Source organism: Poecilia mexicana, unplaced genomic scaffold (assembly GCF_051168715.1).
Source record: "Poecilia mexicana isolate PSO_F unplaced genomic scaffold, ASM5116871v1 scaffold_9, whole genome shotgun sequence".
Lineage (NCBI taxonomy): Eukaryota > Metazoa > Chordata > Actinopteri > Cyprinodontiformes > Poeciliidae > Poecilia > Poecilia mexicana.
The window spans coordinates 2505033-2523452 of NW_028263378.1; the positions used below are offsets into that span (position 1 = coordinate 2505033).

An 18420-nucleotide genomic window follows, 5' to 3' on the forward strand; every position below is an offset into this window, starting at 1 on the left:
CAGCCTGTAAGTCAACCTTCATCTCTGAATCATGCTCAAATTGTTTGCTGTTTAAATAAGTGCATAACTAATGGCCTGATTTTTCTGTCTCCATCAGTTTGGGACAAACTACAAAATGCGACAAGCCGTATGTCCTCATGCAGGGAGACTGGCAAAATGCTAACGTGTTGTTAAAAATTCTCCTTGTTTAATGGCTGAAAGTTTAACTTGTAGTTTGCTTTAAAACAGACTTTTTACATGAAATGTTTTCTAATGTGTAGAAACTTCTGGAGTTGTAGCCAAATGAGTTGAAGTGATTTAACTATATGTGAATGACTTTATTAATACATATTTATTTTATTTTTTAATGTTGCTTCCTCATTTAAGCAAGAGTTATCTGTTACCTTTTGACTGATGCTTTTAATTTGAAAGGATTTTTAAAGGGACAAGGTTGCTGAGTGATCTACTCTCTCATAGTGCAGAGAGTAAGAGAGGGTATGGAGGTAACTAGGGAATAGTCCAATTAAGGTCTAAACAATTAATTAGTTAGCGTTTGGCTGATGAGGGAACAAGGTGAGTGTTTTGACGAGAGTATTGTATAGAGTATTGTAATGTTTATGATTCGACATGAAATAGTGTTAATATTTGATTAACTGTCGAACAGTTGGAATATGTTTTAGCTAATTTGTAATATAGAAATATTATAGTTAATTAAATACATGTATTGTAAATTTAATGTTATTACATAAAGTAAGGTTTATAGGTCAAGGTAAAGGTTAGAACCACTAAGAGTTACTAATGGTATTTTATTTGTATGTTTGTAGCTCTTACGGTGTGTTCATGGCTGTTGAATAAAGAAACGTGAACCATCAGTTTGAGAGACCATCCTTTCAACCGGGATGGTTGAAAGGATGGTCTCCTCCTAAAAGTATTACTTTTGATTTTGTAAAAGTTATTTACAAAACATAAATTACTTTTGAAACAACTAATTTATGTTTTGTAACTTTTGTAAATGAAATCTGCTGGCTCTATATATATATATATATATATATATATATCACATGGAAATAAAAGAAGCTTTACATTTGGATTGTTTTTAATCCTGTTTTTATTTAGTGAAATTTAATATAAATACATCTTTTTTTTCCAACAATAGTGGTATAATAACCCTTGTGTTGAGTTTCAACCCAATTTTGGGTCAATTTAACCAAATTAAACAAGTCAATTTAACCAAATTAAACAAGTCAATTTAACCCAACCTTTGGTCAGTTGCCATAACGGTCAAACTATCAACCCAACCCAGTTGAGTTAAAACAACCCAGAGTTGGATCGGTCCATATTTGAAACAGCGCTGGGATACGAATTGGGTAATTTTTAACCCAGCAGTTTCTACTATATATATATATATATATATATATATATATATATATATATATATATATATATATATATATATATATATATATATATATATATATATATATATAAACGTCCGTCCTCCAGCACTCAACGGTACGCTAGACCCCCCCACCCTCTTCGCGCCCTCGCACTTCCAATGGTAAGCTAGTCAACCCTCAACGTCTCTCCTTCACCCCTCCTTCTTCGCTTCCCCCGCCACCTCTAACGATACATCCGCCCCCCCACCTTCTCTCCTTCTTCTTCGAATCCCTTCTGACAACGTGTCTCTCCGTTGCTGAGAAAAAATCCTGGAAACACCGTTAGGCATGAGGACTCGGAGGAAGGTCCTGACCCAGAGGCAGGTCCTGACCCAGAGGCAGGTCCTGACCCTGAGGTAGGTCCTGACCAGGAGGCAGGTCCTGATCCAGAGCTAGGTCCTGACCCAGAGGCAGGTCCTGACCCTGAGGTAGGTCCTGACCAGGAGGCAGGTCCTGACCCAGAGCTAGGTCCTGACCCAGAGGTAGGTCCTGACCAGGAGGAAGGTCCTGACCCAGAGGCAGGTCCTGACCCAGAGGCAGGTCCTGACCCTGAGGTAGGTCCTGACCAGGAGGCAGGTCCTGACCCAGAGCTAGGTCCTGACCCAGAGGTAGGTCCTGACCAGGAGGCAGGTCCTGACCCAGAGGCAGGTCCTGACCAGGATGCAGGTCCTGACCCAGAGGTAGGTCCTGACCCAGAGGCAGGTCCTGACCCAGAGGTAGGTCCTGACCCAGAGGCAGGTCCTGACCCAGAGGTAGGTCCTGACCCAGAGGTAGGTCCTGACCAGGAGGCAGGTCCTGACCAGGAGGCAGGTCCTGACCAGGATGCAGGTCCTGACCCAGAGGCAGGTCCTGACCCGGAGGTAGGTCCTGACCAGGAGGCAGGTCCTGACCAGGAGGCAGGTCCTGACCAGGAGGCAGGTCCTCACCAGGATGCAGGTCCTGACCCAGAGGCAGGTCCTGACCCGGAGGTAGGTCCTGATCCAGAGCTAGGTCCTGTCTCGTCGGCAGGTCCTGACCAGGAGGCAGGTCCTGATCCAGAGGCAGGTCCTGACCCGGAGGCAGGTCCTGACCCAGAGGCAGGTCCTAACTCGGAGGTACGTCCTGACCCGTCCGTCCCCCCAGCACTCAACGGTACGCTAGACCCCCCCACCCTCTTCGCCCCCTCGCACTTCTAATGCTATGCTAGTCAACCCTCAAAGTCTCTTCATCGCCCCTCCTTCTTCGCTTCTCCCCCCACCAACGATACATCCGCCCCCCCACCATCTCTTCTTCTTCTTCGAACCCCTTCTAACTATACTCTAGCCCCCCCAGTCCGCTACCGTTCCCTCGGGCCCCCATCCTGACTCTTCGGTAGGCTCTACCCACCTCGCTCTGACTCTGACTAAAAGTTTCAGGTATTCTCAGACCCAAAACTTGGAAGCACTCTAAAGGCCATAATGATCCACTCCTGTGAGTTGTGAAGTTCTGCTGAAGAAACGCATCCAGTCTTGACACTTCTGACAACGTGTCTCTCTGTCGGTGAGAAAAAATTCTGGAAACACCGTTATACTGGAGGACTCGGAGGAAGGTCCTGTCTCGGAGATCTGTCCTGATTTGGAGGCCGATCCTGACTCAGATGCAGGTCCTGACCTGGAGACAGGTCCTGACCTGGAGGTAGGTCCTGACCCGGAGGCAGGTTCTCACCTGGAGACAGGTCCTGACCCGGAAGCAGGTCCTGTCTCGTAGGCAGGTCCTGACTCGAGGCAGGTACTAACCTGCAGGCAGGTCCTGTCTCGGAGGCAGGTCCTGACACAGAGGCAGGTCCTGACACAGAGGCAGGTCCTGACACAGAGGCAGGTCCTGACTCGGAGGCAGGTCCTGACTCGGAGGCAGGTCCTGTCTCGGAGGCTGGTCCTGACTCGGAGGACGGTCCTGACTCGGAGGAAGGTCCTGACTCGGAGGCAGGTTCTGTCTCGGAGGCAGGTCCTGTCTCGGAGACCGGTCCTGACTCGGAGGCCGGTCCTGTCTCGGAGGCAAGTCCTGTCTCATAAGCAGGTCCTGACTCGGAGGCAGGTTCTGTCTCGGAGGCAGGTCCTGTCTCGGAGACCGGTCCTGACTCGGAGGCCGGTCCTGTCTCGGAGGCAAGTCCTGTCTCATAAGCAGGTCCTGTTTCGGAGGCAGGTCCTGTCTCATAAGCAGGTCCTGTCTCATAAGCAGGTCCTGTCTCATAAGCAGGTCCTGACTCGGAGGCAGGTCCTGTCTCGGAGACAGGTCCTGACTCGGATTCAGGTCCTGTCTCGGAGGCAGGTCCTGTCTCGGAGACAGGTCCTGACTCGGAGGCAGGTCCTGACTCGGAGGCAGGTCCTGACTCGGAGACAGGTCCTGACTCGGAGACAGGTCCTGACTCGGAGACAGGTCCTGACTCGGATTCAGGTCCTGACTCGGAGGCAGGTCCTGACTCGGATTCAGGTCCTGACTCGGAGGCAGGTCCTGACTCGGAGGCAGGTCCTGTCTCGGAGACAGGTCCTGACTCGGAGGCAGGTCCTGTCTCGGAGACAGGTCCTGACTCGGAGGCAGGTCCTGTCTCGGAGACAGGTCCTGACTCGGATTCAGGTCCTGACTCGGATTCAGGTCCTGACTCGGAGGCAGGTCCTGTCTCAGAGACAGGTCCTGCCTCGGAGGCAGGTCCTGACTCGGAGGCAGGTCCTGACTCGGAGGCAGGTCCTGACTCGGAGGCAGGTCCTGACTCGGAGGCAGGTCCTGACTCGGAGGCAGGTCCTGTCTCAGAGACAGGTCCTGCCTCGGAGGCAGGTCCTGACTCGGAGGCAGGTCCTGACTCGGAGGCAGGTCCTGACTCGGAGACAAACCTGACCACTGAGTGGACCAACTTGAGATGCCCAAAGGGTTCTTGCCTCTCCTCTGTGTCCAAAGCGTCTCCACAACAGGCAGCCTTCTTGATGATCTTCCATGTCTTCTGAAGGAAGCTATCTTGGAGAATGACTTTTCGCGGCCGTGACAGGTTCCTTCTGAAGCTCTCCACCACCTTGTACATAACTACCGGGTTGTCGCTTTTGATCATCTTGAACAACAACTCTCGAACCACATCTTCATTGCCCCAGAGAAGTTGTAAGATGTCCCGGCAGAGTTTTCGTTCCATATCCTCAAAAAAAACGAAATCAATGTCTTTTACTTCCTCCCAGATTTTCGGAGCAAGCTTTTTATGTACCGGTTCGGTGTGCTTCATTTTGTAAGCCGCATAACTAGATCTGAAACTGGACTTATAAATTAGTCTCCAAAGAATCGTTTCCACCATGACTCTCCTTTCGTCTTCAGTTCCACGTCTGAAACCCATCTTGTTCGCTTCCTTCAAAAACTCTTCAGGATCCATTCCTGCCTTAGTATACTTGTCACTCAGGCAGTTTTCATCCGAGTACAAGTCCTCATTGGGAAAAAAACGTCTTTCTGATCTTCCTTTTCGTCGACTTAAACCTTTTCTTCGGAGGAACAGGATTCTCCAGGTGACGCTTGAATTTTTCCACAATTACGTCATGTCCTTCTGGGTAATCCAGCAGTGCAATTAAATGCAGTCCAGAGGCAAAGTGGAATGCATCTCTCGCGATACTCTGGAAAATCCGTTCACTTAGCTCTTCCGATACCTCCGAGAGTACGTCCACATTTATTTCTCCAGTTTTTCTCAAAAGCAGAGTCAAAATCTTGCTATGCTGTTCCTCAAATGTCTGTCGTACCAGATGCAGAGTCGGATCATCTGCTGCCTTTTCGATCACTGCCCACAGAAGTTCACTGAGAAACTTTCTCTTCTTGTAATCTGGACTTCTTTGTCCAGGATGAACTCTGTTGGACAAAGTTTTTTTGACTTTTGTCCAAAATGAGACCTGAGGCCTCACATCCATTTCTCTCTGCGGGCTTTCGTCAGTCATCTTTTCTGAGCTGAGCTAAAACGTCCAAATGAATTGTGTGTTGACTGACTTGTTAACTGATTTGTGTCGACTGATCAGAGAATTAACTGATCAGTTGGTTATGTCATGGACTCTATGACATCACAAAGTCATCCTTAGAAGGGCCTCATGACACAGACATCATTTGAAGTCATGCTGATGACATCATCGTCAGCAGCATGGCAACTGTTGCTAGGGCTAATAATAGCACGCAGTGAGCATGCGCTATGAAAAAAAATAGAACCTGTGGGCACTAAATGCATTATTCCCACAAGTCTGCGCAGTGATCTGCGCAGTGATCTGCGCAGTGATCTGCGCAGTGATCTGCGCAGTGATCTGCGCAGCTTCGCCGGAGCAGGAGGGGCCAGGGAACCACTGGCTTTGGGCCAACGGGTAGGGCACTTTACTGCCTTATTTCTGTCATTTGGGTTCCATCTCCCAACAGGCATAGGGCAAGTGTCAGTGGAACCGCTACATCCAACCAGTTACTCAGCAAGTCCACCGCTTTAACCCAGAAGGGTTTAACCATCTTTCTATCCCCATATTCAGTGTAAAAAGTTCCTACTTTTCATCTGCTCCCCGGCGCAGGAATCTGCTGCGAATGAACGGTAGATGCTCCGCTCGGTTTGGTCGCAGTCACGAGGTCATATTTATAGTTTTTTCTTCATATTTTACAAAGTGATTCTCTGTCACCTGGTCATCCAGGCAAAGTTGTGAAAACGTATATTTTCTCATGGTGACTCACGGAGTCAGCATCAATGTAAAATTCTAAATATATTGAAGGGTCATGAAATGTTTATTGAAAAATTAACTACCAATTCAAATTCTATTTGTTACCTTTTACTACCTTTTACTGGCTTTAATTTGAGCTAATTTAATTTACTACCTTTTACTCCCGCGTGGAAACCCTGTTACATGAGGCAAGAAGCTTCTGGCAGATTTAATAAATTGTTGAATTTACATTGAATTTCTGTAAAGTTTTCAAGAATTCAACTGTTTCTATGCACCTAACAAAGCTGCACTGTGAAGTCATTACCTTAACTTAACATGTGCTTCTGTGTGGATATATTCAAAACCTTATCAATGCTGGCAGACACAGAACTGAACATCTTTCAGGTGATAACAAAACATCAGCCGATGGAAAACCTAATATCCATCACATTCAGCTCGGCTGCAGCTTTTATGAAAACTTCTTGACAAACGACAGGTATTCATTGACGTCGTCTGGCGAGCCGACCACGAAGGGAACCCGCTGGTGGAGCGTTTCGGGCTGAACATCCAGAATCCTCTGGGTGCCGGTGGTGGCGAGGCCGCCCGCCTGCTCCATGAGGAAGGCGATGGGGTTGCATTCATACAGCAGCCGCAGCTACAAGAGAACAGATTTTATTTTTTAAAAAGGTAAATACATCAACCCTGAACAAAACACTAACAGGCAGCTCCTGAAAATGTTGTTTTATTGACATGTAAACAAAGTTATTAGAGCAGCTTAAAGAATAAAAAACCGATACACCATGCTGGTTTATTTATGTTTGTGCAAAGATATGCAAATCTAAATAACACAACTGCATATTTGCAAAACAATAAGCTCCAGTTTGACCATAAATGTCAACAACCAGAGCTGGACCCAAGATACAAGAAAACTCAGCAGGTGCTTCAATGAAGGTTTTAACAATTTAAACATGTTTTTTATTGTTCTATGCAGAAACAGTCAAATTAAGTTTAACAAACTTCTGCTTCAGTGCAAAAATACATCTAAACAATTATTTTGGTCTAATTTCTCGTGCAAGTATCTGAAAAATATGAAATGAGACAAAACTGACTTAGAAGTAACTTTTCAGCAACATAAATGAGTTTGTCTTAAGTCAACAATTCCTTAACATTGATGAAAAAGTTCTAGTTCCACTTGAAACAAGACATTTTTCCTGTAAGTGAAACAAGGCAGATTTCATCAATATTAAGAAATTATTGACTTAAACTCATATATGTTGCTGAAAAGTTACTTATAAGTCAGTTTTGTCTTATTTGATGCTTACTAAGATTTTTGCACGAGAAACTAACTTGAGATGTTGTGTTTTTGCAGTGTTGTCAATAAGCTAATGTAAAAGGTTTAAATCTGTGTTCAAGTTGAGACTTTTTAGTGAATTTCCTGATTGGAGCCCTAAGCAGCGGCTCAGTTTGCTTCTGCCTTGGGCCGGCTGTGCAGACAGATACGGTATGTACAGAATAAACAGGTCACAACAGCCAAGATGCCAGGAAGGAGACGAGGTGACAGGTTGTTGATTATCTTTACAGCCACTCTGCAATAAATAAACCTTATTTAGAAGGAAAACATCTCCAGTCTGGAATTCACAACCAGTTTACGGTTAAACATCTGATTCTGCTGACAGAAAACTACAAACTGCTTCAAACCTTCATGGTTTTAACTACTGGAAGGACAGGATTATTTACTTTAAAACTAAACTGTAGCTTTGTTTTCACTCAGTTTTCGAGCTATTTTGGGGTTGATTCTGTTCTTTTTTGTTTGTTTATTTTGATAGCATATTGCACTGCAAAACACAAAATCTTACCAGGTATTTTTGGTCTAGTTTCTAGTTATAATATTGTTAAAAATAAAAAAATAAAAAAATAAAAATCTACTTTTATCAACAGTCATCGACCTTGTCATGTCAAACTTTATCTTTTGGATTTTTCATTAATTACAGTGAAAATGTACGAAGTTCAGGGCAAAATGCAAATCTTACCAATTATTTGTCTAGTTGAATACTATAGATCACTTAAAATAAGACTACATTAACTTACAAGTACATTTTTTGCAAAGACAATAGGAGTTTGTCTTAGTCAAAAATTCCTTAATATTAATGAAAAATAACTGGCAGATTATTTCACTTATAACTAAACATTTTTGCATGTTAATAAAGCTCCTGCATCTTGGGTAAAAGTTACTTGTTAGTTTTTTCAAGTGTACTAAGATAGTTACACTAAAAACTAGACTAAGATACTTGGTAAGATTTGGTGTTTTTGCAGTGTAGTTTGCAGAATTCACAAACATGTTTTATTTATTTACAGGAGAATATTTCTTGCACTTTCAGAGTCATTTTCATGGAAATGTTGTGCATATGATACATGGAAACTCCCAGGAAAAAAACTGGAATTTTAAAAAATAATTTTACTGAGTGGCTTTTAATACAAAGTTATCAAGAGCCACAGTGGAGCAGGATTTGAGTCACTCTTTATTTAGAAACATTTGCTGTGTTTAATCATTTGGCAATAGCGTGCTTATTGAAATTCAAATACTTTACATTTTTCTTGATTTGTTGGTTATAAAGAACAAACTGTTACCTTTCCTTTGGGGCTCTTCTCGTTTGCAGGATACATGAAGATCCCTCCGTAGGCGATGGTGCGGTGAACGTCTGACACCATGGATCCCACGTAACGGGCCCCATAGGGGGAGCCTCCATCCTGCAGGAGGGGCAGGCACACACTTCTCTTATTAACTGGTTTTAGTTTGGTGCAATTTATTTACAACCAGCTATGGATCAGGGTTGTTATGTGAAACAGTTTAATGCAAGGCTCAGATTTGGCCTGAAGTTTGATTATTGAACTATCAGATTTAAATCTATAAGATTTTTTATTTGCTTTTAAATGGAACGTGTTATTCAAAAACTACATTTTGCAAGTTTTCATTCTTCCATTTGCGTCTCTATTGCTTCTGAAATCAGCCCAAGACTTTAAAAAAAAAAACACACCAACACGTTTTTGACAATGAATTCATATTTTTCGGTGTCTGGAAAATGTGCAGTTTCAAAACCTTCAGCGCCAGCAGAGATCCACATGTTTGGTCAGCTGGTTCTACTGCTGCATACGCTGTGCAAACTGTTTAAACTGACCAGATGAAGAATCCTCTGGTAGACACAACATTACTGATAGTGGAAATTATTTATAACTATATAAATAAAATACATATCTGGGGGGTGGCGTACAGTCGGGCCTCCTCCCCCTTCTTATTGAAATAAAATAAGCTCCTGTCTTGTTGAAAAGTTGCTTGTATGTTTATCTTATTTCAAGTGTATGAATATAAAATGTAAATTGTTCTGTATCTATGTTAACACCTGTCTCTACAAAAACAAATCAGTTTTTATAAGAAACAAGGAAACTTTTGATTCATAAAGCACCACTCTAAGCTTTCCAGTTGTTTTTTCTCATGTTAGATCTTTTTGCTGTAACTTTAAAGGTAATCAACAACCAGCAGAGGGGTCAGAGTTCACCTGCAGCTGATCTGGGTCACACTAAGCAAACAAACTCCTCCAGGGTCGGAGTGGAAACTCGTTTTTGTGGCTTTGCATGTTTCCGTTTTCCTCCACAGCCTGAAGCTGGGAGGCGATAAGTTGCCCTTTCATGTTGGGAGTCCTGCGTTTGCTGACTCACCTCACACTCGTCACATGGGAGTGTGTGTTCACAGCGTTCCTCAATCCACACCTGAATGTAAAACTCACAAACACACTCTTATCTTTCTCTCTAATAACAATCATAATCTGACTTTCTGTGATTTTTCTCCAGATAAAATGTGTGGCTACAGCTGAAACACAAAGTAAAAGCAGCTTGAGAGCAGGAAGCAGACGCTGCTGTGACGCTGCACTCAGTTTAATCCCCTGCGGCATCTGAGGCATGTTTGCGTTGCTCCGTCACCTCGTGATTTAAGTTTCTGCTGCGGAGGGGGAGGCTGCGGTTACGGCTCCCATCTGCTGTGTCACTGTTACCATCACGAGTGTTCGAACCTGTCACACAATGTTTTCCTTTTATTTTCTAAAAATAACCCAAAGCAGGAAGTAATGAAACCTTCAGGCATCTAAAATAGTGGAATAGTGGCAGATTAAGAAAATGATCAGGCTGCTGTTCATTAAAATATGTTTTATTTTTATCCTCAAAGCTGGAAATCTTCGCCAGAGTACGAGAAACAAAGAATAAAGTCGTAAAATTAGGAGAATAAAATAAAATATGAGAACAAATTCCTACTATTATTTAGTATTAGACCTGTACAGTGATACTATTTCAGGCTGAAAATTATTATTTTATATTATGTTAAAACTGGAATGATATTTTGTAATTTATTCTGATATTATTGTGATTTTTTTTATAAACCTGACACCAAATATGTAATATTATAAGAACTCTGACACAAAAAGAGTCTAATAGCTGCATTAAAATGAAGAATTTTATCATTTTTGGTTTTACTAATGAAGTGGTAATAATATGAGAATAAACTACAAAATATTAATAAAACATTAATATAATAGATTAATATTTCACCCTCAAAAAGCCGCATCACACAGGTCACAGAGTATGATGGCCGTCATAATCCTGACTGTTCAGAACTGATAAATAACATTTTATCACTTAATGTATGATTATTACTATTTTTTTTTTTTAGCCTGGCCCTTTTACTACATTTTGAGCTTTGAGCATAAAAAAATCCCAGAAGAAACATTTTAATCTGCAGCAGTTTGATTATTTTCTTCATCTTTGCTGCTCATGTTCGGTTTGAATCCATCCAGGTGAGTTTCTGCACAGCTGAATGGTTGCCATGGAGACTAGACATGCATGAAATAATCAAAGCAACACTGCAGATATTAATATTACATGACAACACGTAAAATAATACGCAGCAGTCACATGACTGTCCTGACTGAGCAGGATGACGAATCACAGAGGAAATTAAAAAAGGAAGTTTCAAGCTTTTCCTCTCTGGTTTATCAGTGATGAGCGACACTGAAACGGCCTCTGTCATCGTGTTTTTGACTCCAGAGTGCTGAACAGACACCAGTTTCCAGCTGACAGGCTGACCAAACGTCTGATGGTCACATGTCGACGCCCGGCTGCAATCTGTGATCGCTTGGCTTGGCCTGCGGCGCCCGGCTAACTGAAGAGACTTTCACAATCAGTCCGACAACATGCACTGCAAAAACACCAAATATTATCAAGTTACTCCTAAGTTAGGTTTGTCTTCTCAAAGCACAATAAACTTTAAATATTAATAAACGTTTAATTCTGGAACTGGAAGACATTTTAAATATGCAAAATAAAAAAATAAACAACACATAAATTAATAATGAAATGTCTGTAAACAAATTTGTCCTTTAAATAAAGTGAGATCAAAACAGCAGACTGGAGACTTTCATCATCCAGTTTTTGGTAGAAAGAGAGAAAAGAGAAAAATGACAAATCATGAATTAATCAAAATGGAAATTATTGATCTAGTTTCCATTTATTATGTGATTATTCGTTCTGTTTGTTGTGACAGACCTATCCATTGATTAATGGCTGATTTTTGAGAACTGCGGTTGTTGTACTTTCATGTCTCTAATTGCCAAAGTATAAAAGAACATATTTGCTCTTAATCATGTAAAACTGTTTAATTATTGCACAGAAAAACGTCCTTTTCCCCTCTGGGTGTTTTTCTGCAGTCAGCTTCCTGTAAACTCACGCAGGCAGATCGAGCGCGTCGTCAGGACTCACATTATGAGTTTCTGGCAGACTCATAACTCAGGACCCGATTTTATTTCTCCAGTGTGTCAGCGAGTCCTTCTGCTTTACAGCTTCATCAGAAGGAGTCAGATTCAAACAACAGACGCATTATCTCACGTTTCTGGCTCCGCTGCAAAAACACTAAACATTACCAAGCACTGTTGGTTTAGTTTTGATAGTGCAAACACCTTAGTTACTTACAAGTAGCTTATCAGCAAGAAATAAAAGCTTGTTTTAAGTTAATAATTCCTTAATGTTTATATAAAAAGTTCTAGTTTCACTGCCAGATTATTTCACTTGTAAATGGTCATTTTTCATCGATATTAAGGATTTATTGACTTAAAAGAAGCTCATATTTCTTGCTGATAAGTTACTTGTAAGTTAGTTTTGTCTTATTTTAAGTGAACTAAGATGTTTGCAGTAGAATAGACCAAAAGTACTTGGTGACATTTTGTGTTTTTACAGTGTAAAGAGGCTGTTTGAGTGGAACCGTCTCACCTCGGGGTGTTTCTTGTGTTTGAGGTATTCGTTGATGGAGGGGTGGAAGTATTTTTCGTATCCTTCATTCAGACTGTAGATCTTTCCCTTCTGCTTGATCCGCACGTTCCTCTCAATCAGGATGAACTCACCGATGGCCTTTAACCAGAAACAAGAAGAAAATGCTTAAATTCACTCACATGTTCTGGAAAAGAGAAGATAGAGTTTTATTTTTAAGCATAAGAAGAGCAATAAATAACAGCAAACTGTATGTATGGATTCAAATTGTTGGTGTACACTGCAAAAACACAAAGTTTTACAAAGTAATTTTGGTTTCTAGTGCAGATATCTTAATACACTTGACAAAACGGGAGAAAAGTCGGCGGACTCACCGGGTCGAGCATGAAGAAGTTGAGGCCGGCGCCGGTGCTGAGGGCGACGAGCGTGGCGCTGCCGTAGAGTGCGTAGCCGGCGCACACGATGCTGTTCCCCTGCTGCAGGGCGTCCTGCTCTGTGGGCTCGCCTTCTGACGTCTGATCGCAACAACAAGAGGAAAACAGACTGAGCTGCATTCAGCAATACAGCTGAAACGATTAATCACGATTGTTTATTAAAATAATCAGCTAATTTAGTAATCGAGTAATTAACTGAACTGCAAAAATACAAAATCTGAAGTGTTTTTTGTTCTAGTCTCTGTCATGATCCGTGTTTCTTTGTATTTATTTTAAGGTTTTTCTGTTTCTGTCCTGAGTTTCTGTTGTTTTGGCGTCTTCCCCGTTGATTGCTTCCCAGCTGTGTCTCATTCCTTGATTACCCTCCCTGTGTGTTTAGTCCCACCTGGTGTCTCTGGTCAGATCCTCGTCTCTTTTGTCGTCTGTCTGCCTGCAGTCACAGTTGAACTGCATAGTCCTGTGTTGGTTTAGCTCACTTCGTCAGTCCTCAGCTTTTCAGTTGCTACCGGTAATTAGCTGTGTGCTAACTCTCTGCCGTGCCGCCTGTGTTAGAGCTCTATTCATTAAATTCATCATTTTCTTCTTCAACCTGGGCCTCTGCATTTCTCCTCACCACCTCCACACAACCACCCCTGGACAGTCTCTAGTGTATGTATCTTAGTCCACTTGCAAGTAACTTTTAAGCAAGAAATAAATAAGAGCTTGTTTTAAGTAAATCATTTATTAATACTGATGAAAAAGTTTTAGTTTCACTGGCAGATTATTTAACTTATAACATGATGAAAATGTCTTATTATAAGTGAAATAATCCGTCAATGGAACTAAACATTCTGGTGCGATTTTCTGTTTCTAATAACAAAATCTGAGCAGGAATTAAATGAAAACTGTAGAAAAATATTTTAAAAAATTATTTAATTTTGTCTGTAAACATGTTCTACTCTTAAAGTGTCGTAGTTTTAGCTTCACTTGGTTCCCATTCTGTAATAAATTCTCCCATTAAGCACCTTTTCTATCTAATTATAAATCTGTTAATCCTATAATCAACAGATCAGCCCAACACTGTGTTCATGTTAATTCAGGCAGGAAAGGCCTGAATTAGGAAAGGCCTGAATTAGGAAAGGCCTATGTTTCAGCTGCAGATGCATCTTTGCTACCAATAATCAAACCTTCACAAAATGATTCCTGTGCTGCTGCATTTTAGACTGTAAAATGTTTACTTTCTCATTTTAAAAAATAATTATTTATTAGTGTGTTTTAATGTATTATGTACAATAAACAAACTTTTCAAACGCATTTTCATTTTCACCTCATTTTATTTTTTTATTTCACTCAAGCAGTAATATGTATGAATTGTTCATGTAACAAATTTTTAAAAAATCAACAATGTAAAGGAGCAGAAAATACATAAACTTGGAATATTTCCCCTGTTAAAAGTTTATACTTTTATCAAATGAACAGCATTAATCTGAGTTGTTTTTCTTTTTTTTTTTTTACTTTGACCCATTTATTTAATCTAAAATATAAAAAGTGCATCAATAATTACTTAAAAACCCCAGTATTTTGTTTAGTTTTTACATATTTACTCAGTTCTTCTGCAGTGATTGTCAGGTTAAAATATTTCGCCTAACTTCAGATTAATTAAACACCGCCCTCTTGTGGCTGCAGCGTGTTACTGCAGTTATTTTTAAAGTGAATGAGTTTTCGATTAACAGATTTATAGTTTTGGCAAACAGTGAGACTCACCCTTTTGTAGATGGCGAATATGGTGCCAATGGAGGCCAGGCAGTCGATGTTACTGGAGCCGTCCAGAGGGTCAAAGCAGACCACGTACTTTCCCTGAGTTCAAATGAACAAAACAGTTTTATCTTCAGACGATGCTGAGAGAAATCCGTCAATCCAGGATGAACTGCAGTGATGCTTATCGCTCAGTCTCAGCTCGTTTCAGACGCAGGTATAGTTCTGGTGGTCATGATCCGAAACTCGTGACCAAAGGTGAAGAATGGCACCTGGAAGGACCAGCCAATCACCAGCCTCGCCTTCCAGCTGAAAATAAGCCTTCAAGCTTGAATATAGATACCATCACTAAATACAAGGAGTACATTTCTGCCAACAAATCAAAAATTTCTGAAAATTCTCCGCTTTTTTTCTACAAAGTTTTCTGAGATTAATCTCAGAATGTCCTAATTTTTTTCTAGCATTTTCAACTTTTGAAACTCAGAAATTTCCTTGATTCTTTTCTTTGAAATTTTCTTTAGATCTTCAAACTCCTAAATTTTCATGCTATTTTTCTAGAAAATTTCTGAGATTAATCTCAAAATTTCAGATTGTTTTCTTGCAAATTCCAACTTTTGAAATTCAGAATTTTCTAATTTTTTTAGAAAAAATTTTGAAGACCAACCTCAGAATTTCAGATTTTGTTTTCTGGCAAATTTTCAACTTTTCAAGCTGAGAATTTTATTATTTTTCTATTAGATTTTTCAGATTAATCTCAGAAACTTCTGAGTTTTTTGTTTGTTTGTTGTTTTTTTGCAGAAATTTACTCCTAATTTTTTTCATGTAAATTGGCCCTAATACACCATTATCGTCTGCAGCTCTAAAATAAAAAAACAATATTCACTTATGAAAATGTTTCTGAGGTACTGCAAACAATGTTTTAGTGGAACACAGCATAAATTTCTCATCATTGGTAAAACCTAACCTATTTACCTACATGTTTAAATATGTTGTAAAAACTTGCAGTTTCAGGAATCCCAGCAGTTTAAAAGTGTGCTAGCCCTTTAAGAGCGTTGGTTACCCGTTTGTCCTTGGGGGTGACGATGAGCTCCTTGTTCTCCTCGGACACCATGCAGCAGGTGCTGTAGGACGCCTGCAGCATGTTGATGACCAGGTCGTTGGACAAGACGTCCAGCTTCTTCACGTCGTCGCCCGTCACGTTCACGGAGCCGGCCAAGCCCTGCCTGGAGCCGGAACAAGAGACGACCTTCAGACCAACGTCTACTCTGAGTAAATCTACCAGTGCAGATTAGTCAGCGGACAGAGAAAAAAAAAGACAAGAAGAGCATTTCCACCAAAAATCTCAGAAGGTTTGAGACCAATCTAAAAAAAAAAATTTTTTCACACAAATTCGTGACTTTCGAAACGCAGAAAGATTTTTCAACAAAATTTTTCAAACCAAAAACTTTTCAAACTCAGAAATTTCCTTTTTTTTTTTTTGTTTAGAAAATTTCTAGATTAATCTCAAAATTACTGAGATTTTTGGCTATTTTTCTGATCACATTTTATATAAATATATTTTGTATTGCTTCCACATCATATTTTATGAAAGAAATAATTGCCTTCATTGAGTGATTCAGGTTCGGAAAAGATGAAGCATGGAGAATGAGGAAGAAAAAGAAGAAACTGCACAACATTGTACAAATGTAAAAAGTACTGAAGAAACATTGTTTAAAAAAAAACATTAGAACCTCTCAGTTAGAGGAAAATACAACCAAATGACTGGACTCAATGTTAAAAGACTGGCCTGGTATATTTCAGGTAATTTAATCTTAAATTTCTGCACCATCCTAAACATTTGGGTCAGGCTGACCTTTAGAAAACCCTGTAAAACTTACACTACTGAAATCCTGGCTGTGTCTCCATCAGACCCCAAACAAAGAAAGTTATTGCATCAATTTGCAGCGACTCCGAACGTTGACCAGTCGTGTGTAATGTTTTATTTCTGCAAGATAACACAGATAAACTGAATCATAACCAAACAGAGCTTCTGCTCCGCAGCGTTACAACAGGACTGCTAGGAAATGTTAAACCAGGAGGAGTCAGAGGTCGACTCCTGAGTCGACTGCCAGGAAAATAAAATGAACATTTGGTCCTTCAGAGGAATCAGCTCTGACTGCTGCCATGCAGCTTTTGTATATAAGATGAATAATCTGTAAAAAAGTTGAGTTTCTCTATCTCCTCCCAATGCTAATTAGAAATATCCAATCAGAGCCAGGGGGCGGGTCTTAGCGCTGTCAATCACTCCCTTGGCCTGTTCACCTGCTACAGTTTCTCCTGTTCTCAATGCTAAGGTTAGTTAGCATTGCGGGTAAACGGTTTTCCTGTAATAGTATCTAAAAGTATTCTTGTTTTCATAGCAAATGTAAAAATTTTCAATCTCAGAAATTTCCTTCTTTTTATAGATAATTTCTGAGATTAATCTGAACATTTCTGAGTTTGTTGGTTTGGATTTACTGCTGTTTCTTCCACACAGGTGTGAACTCACAGGTGGGCGAGGCCGGCCTTCCGCACCGCGGAGGAAATGGCTTTGATGGCGGTCAGCATGGCGGTGAGCAGCTGGGTCAGCTCCCCGGTGGCTCCTTTCGCCTGCCGGCCCGTCTCGATGATGAACCGGGTCAGGGTCCAGACGTCCGTGTCAAAGGCAGACTGGTCCGACATGCTGGGTTCTGGACCGGCTCTGGGTTCTGGACCGGTGCTGGGTTCTGATCCGGCTCTGGGTTCTGGTCCGGCTCTGAGTTCTGGACCGGTGCTGGGTTCTGGACCGGCTCTGGGTTCTGATCCGATGGTGGGTTCTGGACAGGTGCTGTGTTCAGATCCGGCTCTGGGTTCTGGACCGGTGCTGGGTTCTGGACCGGCTCTGAGTTCTGGACCGGTGCTGGGTTCTGATCCGGCGGTCTTCCTTGCAGACAGCAGGTCCGGACGGAGCCCTGGCAGGACGGGCTGCGACTGGACCGCCTGGTCTGGTGCTGCGTGGTTCTCATTCCGGGCCGGCGGATCTATTTGTGAGCTGAGCCGACTGGGCCCGGCGGTGTCGGGTGTCGGCTGCTCAGCTCCAAGACATCCGAAAGGAACCACAGGAGAACCGCTGCATCCTGGTTTAAACACAAGCTAACCGGTGATTTTACTGGTTTAATGCTGATTTAAACGTTGATGATGCAACATGAGCAGCTGCTCATGAATAAACTTTGCAGAATGTTTTATCATCAAACTGACATTTTCTCTGGTTTTCTCTGGTCCATGAAGGAGCAGAAACTGCGGCTCCTTTCAGCTTAAAGGTCACAGAGCTTGAAGATCTCCATCTGACCTTTCAGCTAAAGGTCATCTGGAGCCTTTTGGCGTAAAGGTCGACACCTCCTGCAGGATAAAGTATCATTTTACCTTCATGCATCATTTTATCCACTTTTATTTATTTCAGAAATAAATCTTTATGTGATGTTTGGGTTTTGTTGTTTTTACCCCTTTATTGTGTAAAGTTAGTCAAAAACTGGCAGCAATAATTTGGGTTATTTAGCCAAATTAACATAAGAGAAAAAGTTTTTTTTTCAGTGTCATATTTTCACAAAATATGACTTTGAGAAATAAACACCCATATTTTCTCTTTTTGATAAATAACCCAAATTATTGCTGATAATTTTTGATGGTGTAACTTCCCCATATTTATTGCAGTTTTATGCTCAATGATTTCTTCACTTCCTGTTTTATTTTGAAACTGAACTCATTTTATGATTGCATAGTTTAGCTAAGTGTTTATACTTGACATTTTGTTTATTGCATTCATCTGATGCTCATTTTTCAATATAAAGAAAAGTACAAGAATGTCTTAATATACTTGAAATAAAATAA

The 18420-nt window shown here is 41.2% G+C and overlaps 1 protein-coding gene across 1 annotated transcript; it reads right to left on the reverse strand.

Moving 5' to 3' along the window:
- Positions 1-6276: 6276 nt before the first annotated feature.
- On the reverse strand, positions 6277-17705 carry fbp2 (fructose-1,6-bisphosphatase 2). Its single transcript, XM_088008616.1, has 7 exons — positions 17063-17705; positions 15596-15758; positions 14545-14637; positions 12742-12882; positions 12371-12508; positions 8690-8809; positions 6277-6716 (listed from the first exon to the last, which is right to left on the reverse strand). Exons 1-7 carry the CDS (start codon positions 17233-17235, stop codon positions 6531-6533), a joined length of 1014 nt encoding a protein of 337 aa, XP_087864742.1. The 5' UTR covers positions 17236-17705; the 3' UTR covers positions 6277-6530.
- Positions 17706-18420: the final 715 nt, after the last annotated feature.

Coding starts and splice junctions, on each gene's coding strand:
- fbp2 (XM_088008616.1), bottom strand. CDS start 17,235: ATGTCGGACCAGTCTGCCTTTGACACGGACGTCTGGACCCTGACCCGG. Junction 15,759..17,062: donor AAGGCCGGCCTCGCCCACCT/GTGAGTTCACAC, acceptor TTCCGGCTCCAG/GCAGGGCTTGGCCGGCTCCG. Junction 12,883..14,544: donor TATTCGCCATCTACAAAAGG/GTGAGTCTCACT, acceptor TGTTGCGATCAG/ACGTCAGAAGGCGAGCCCAC.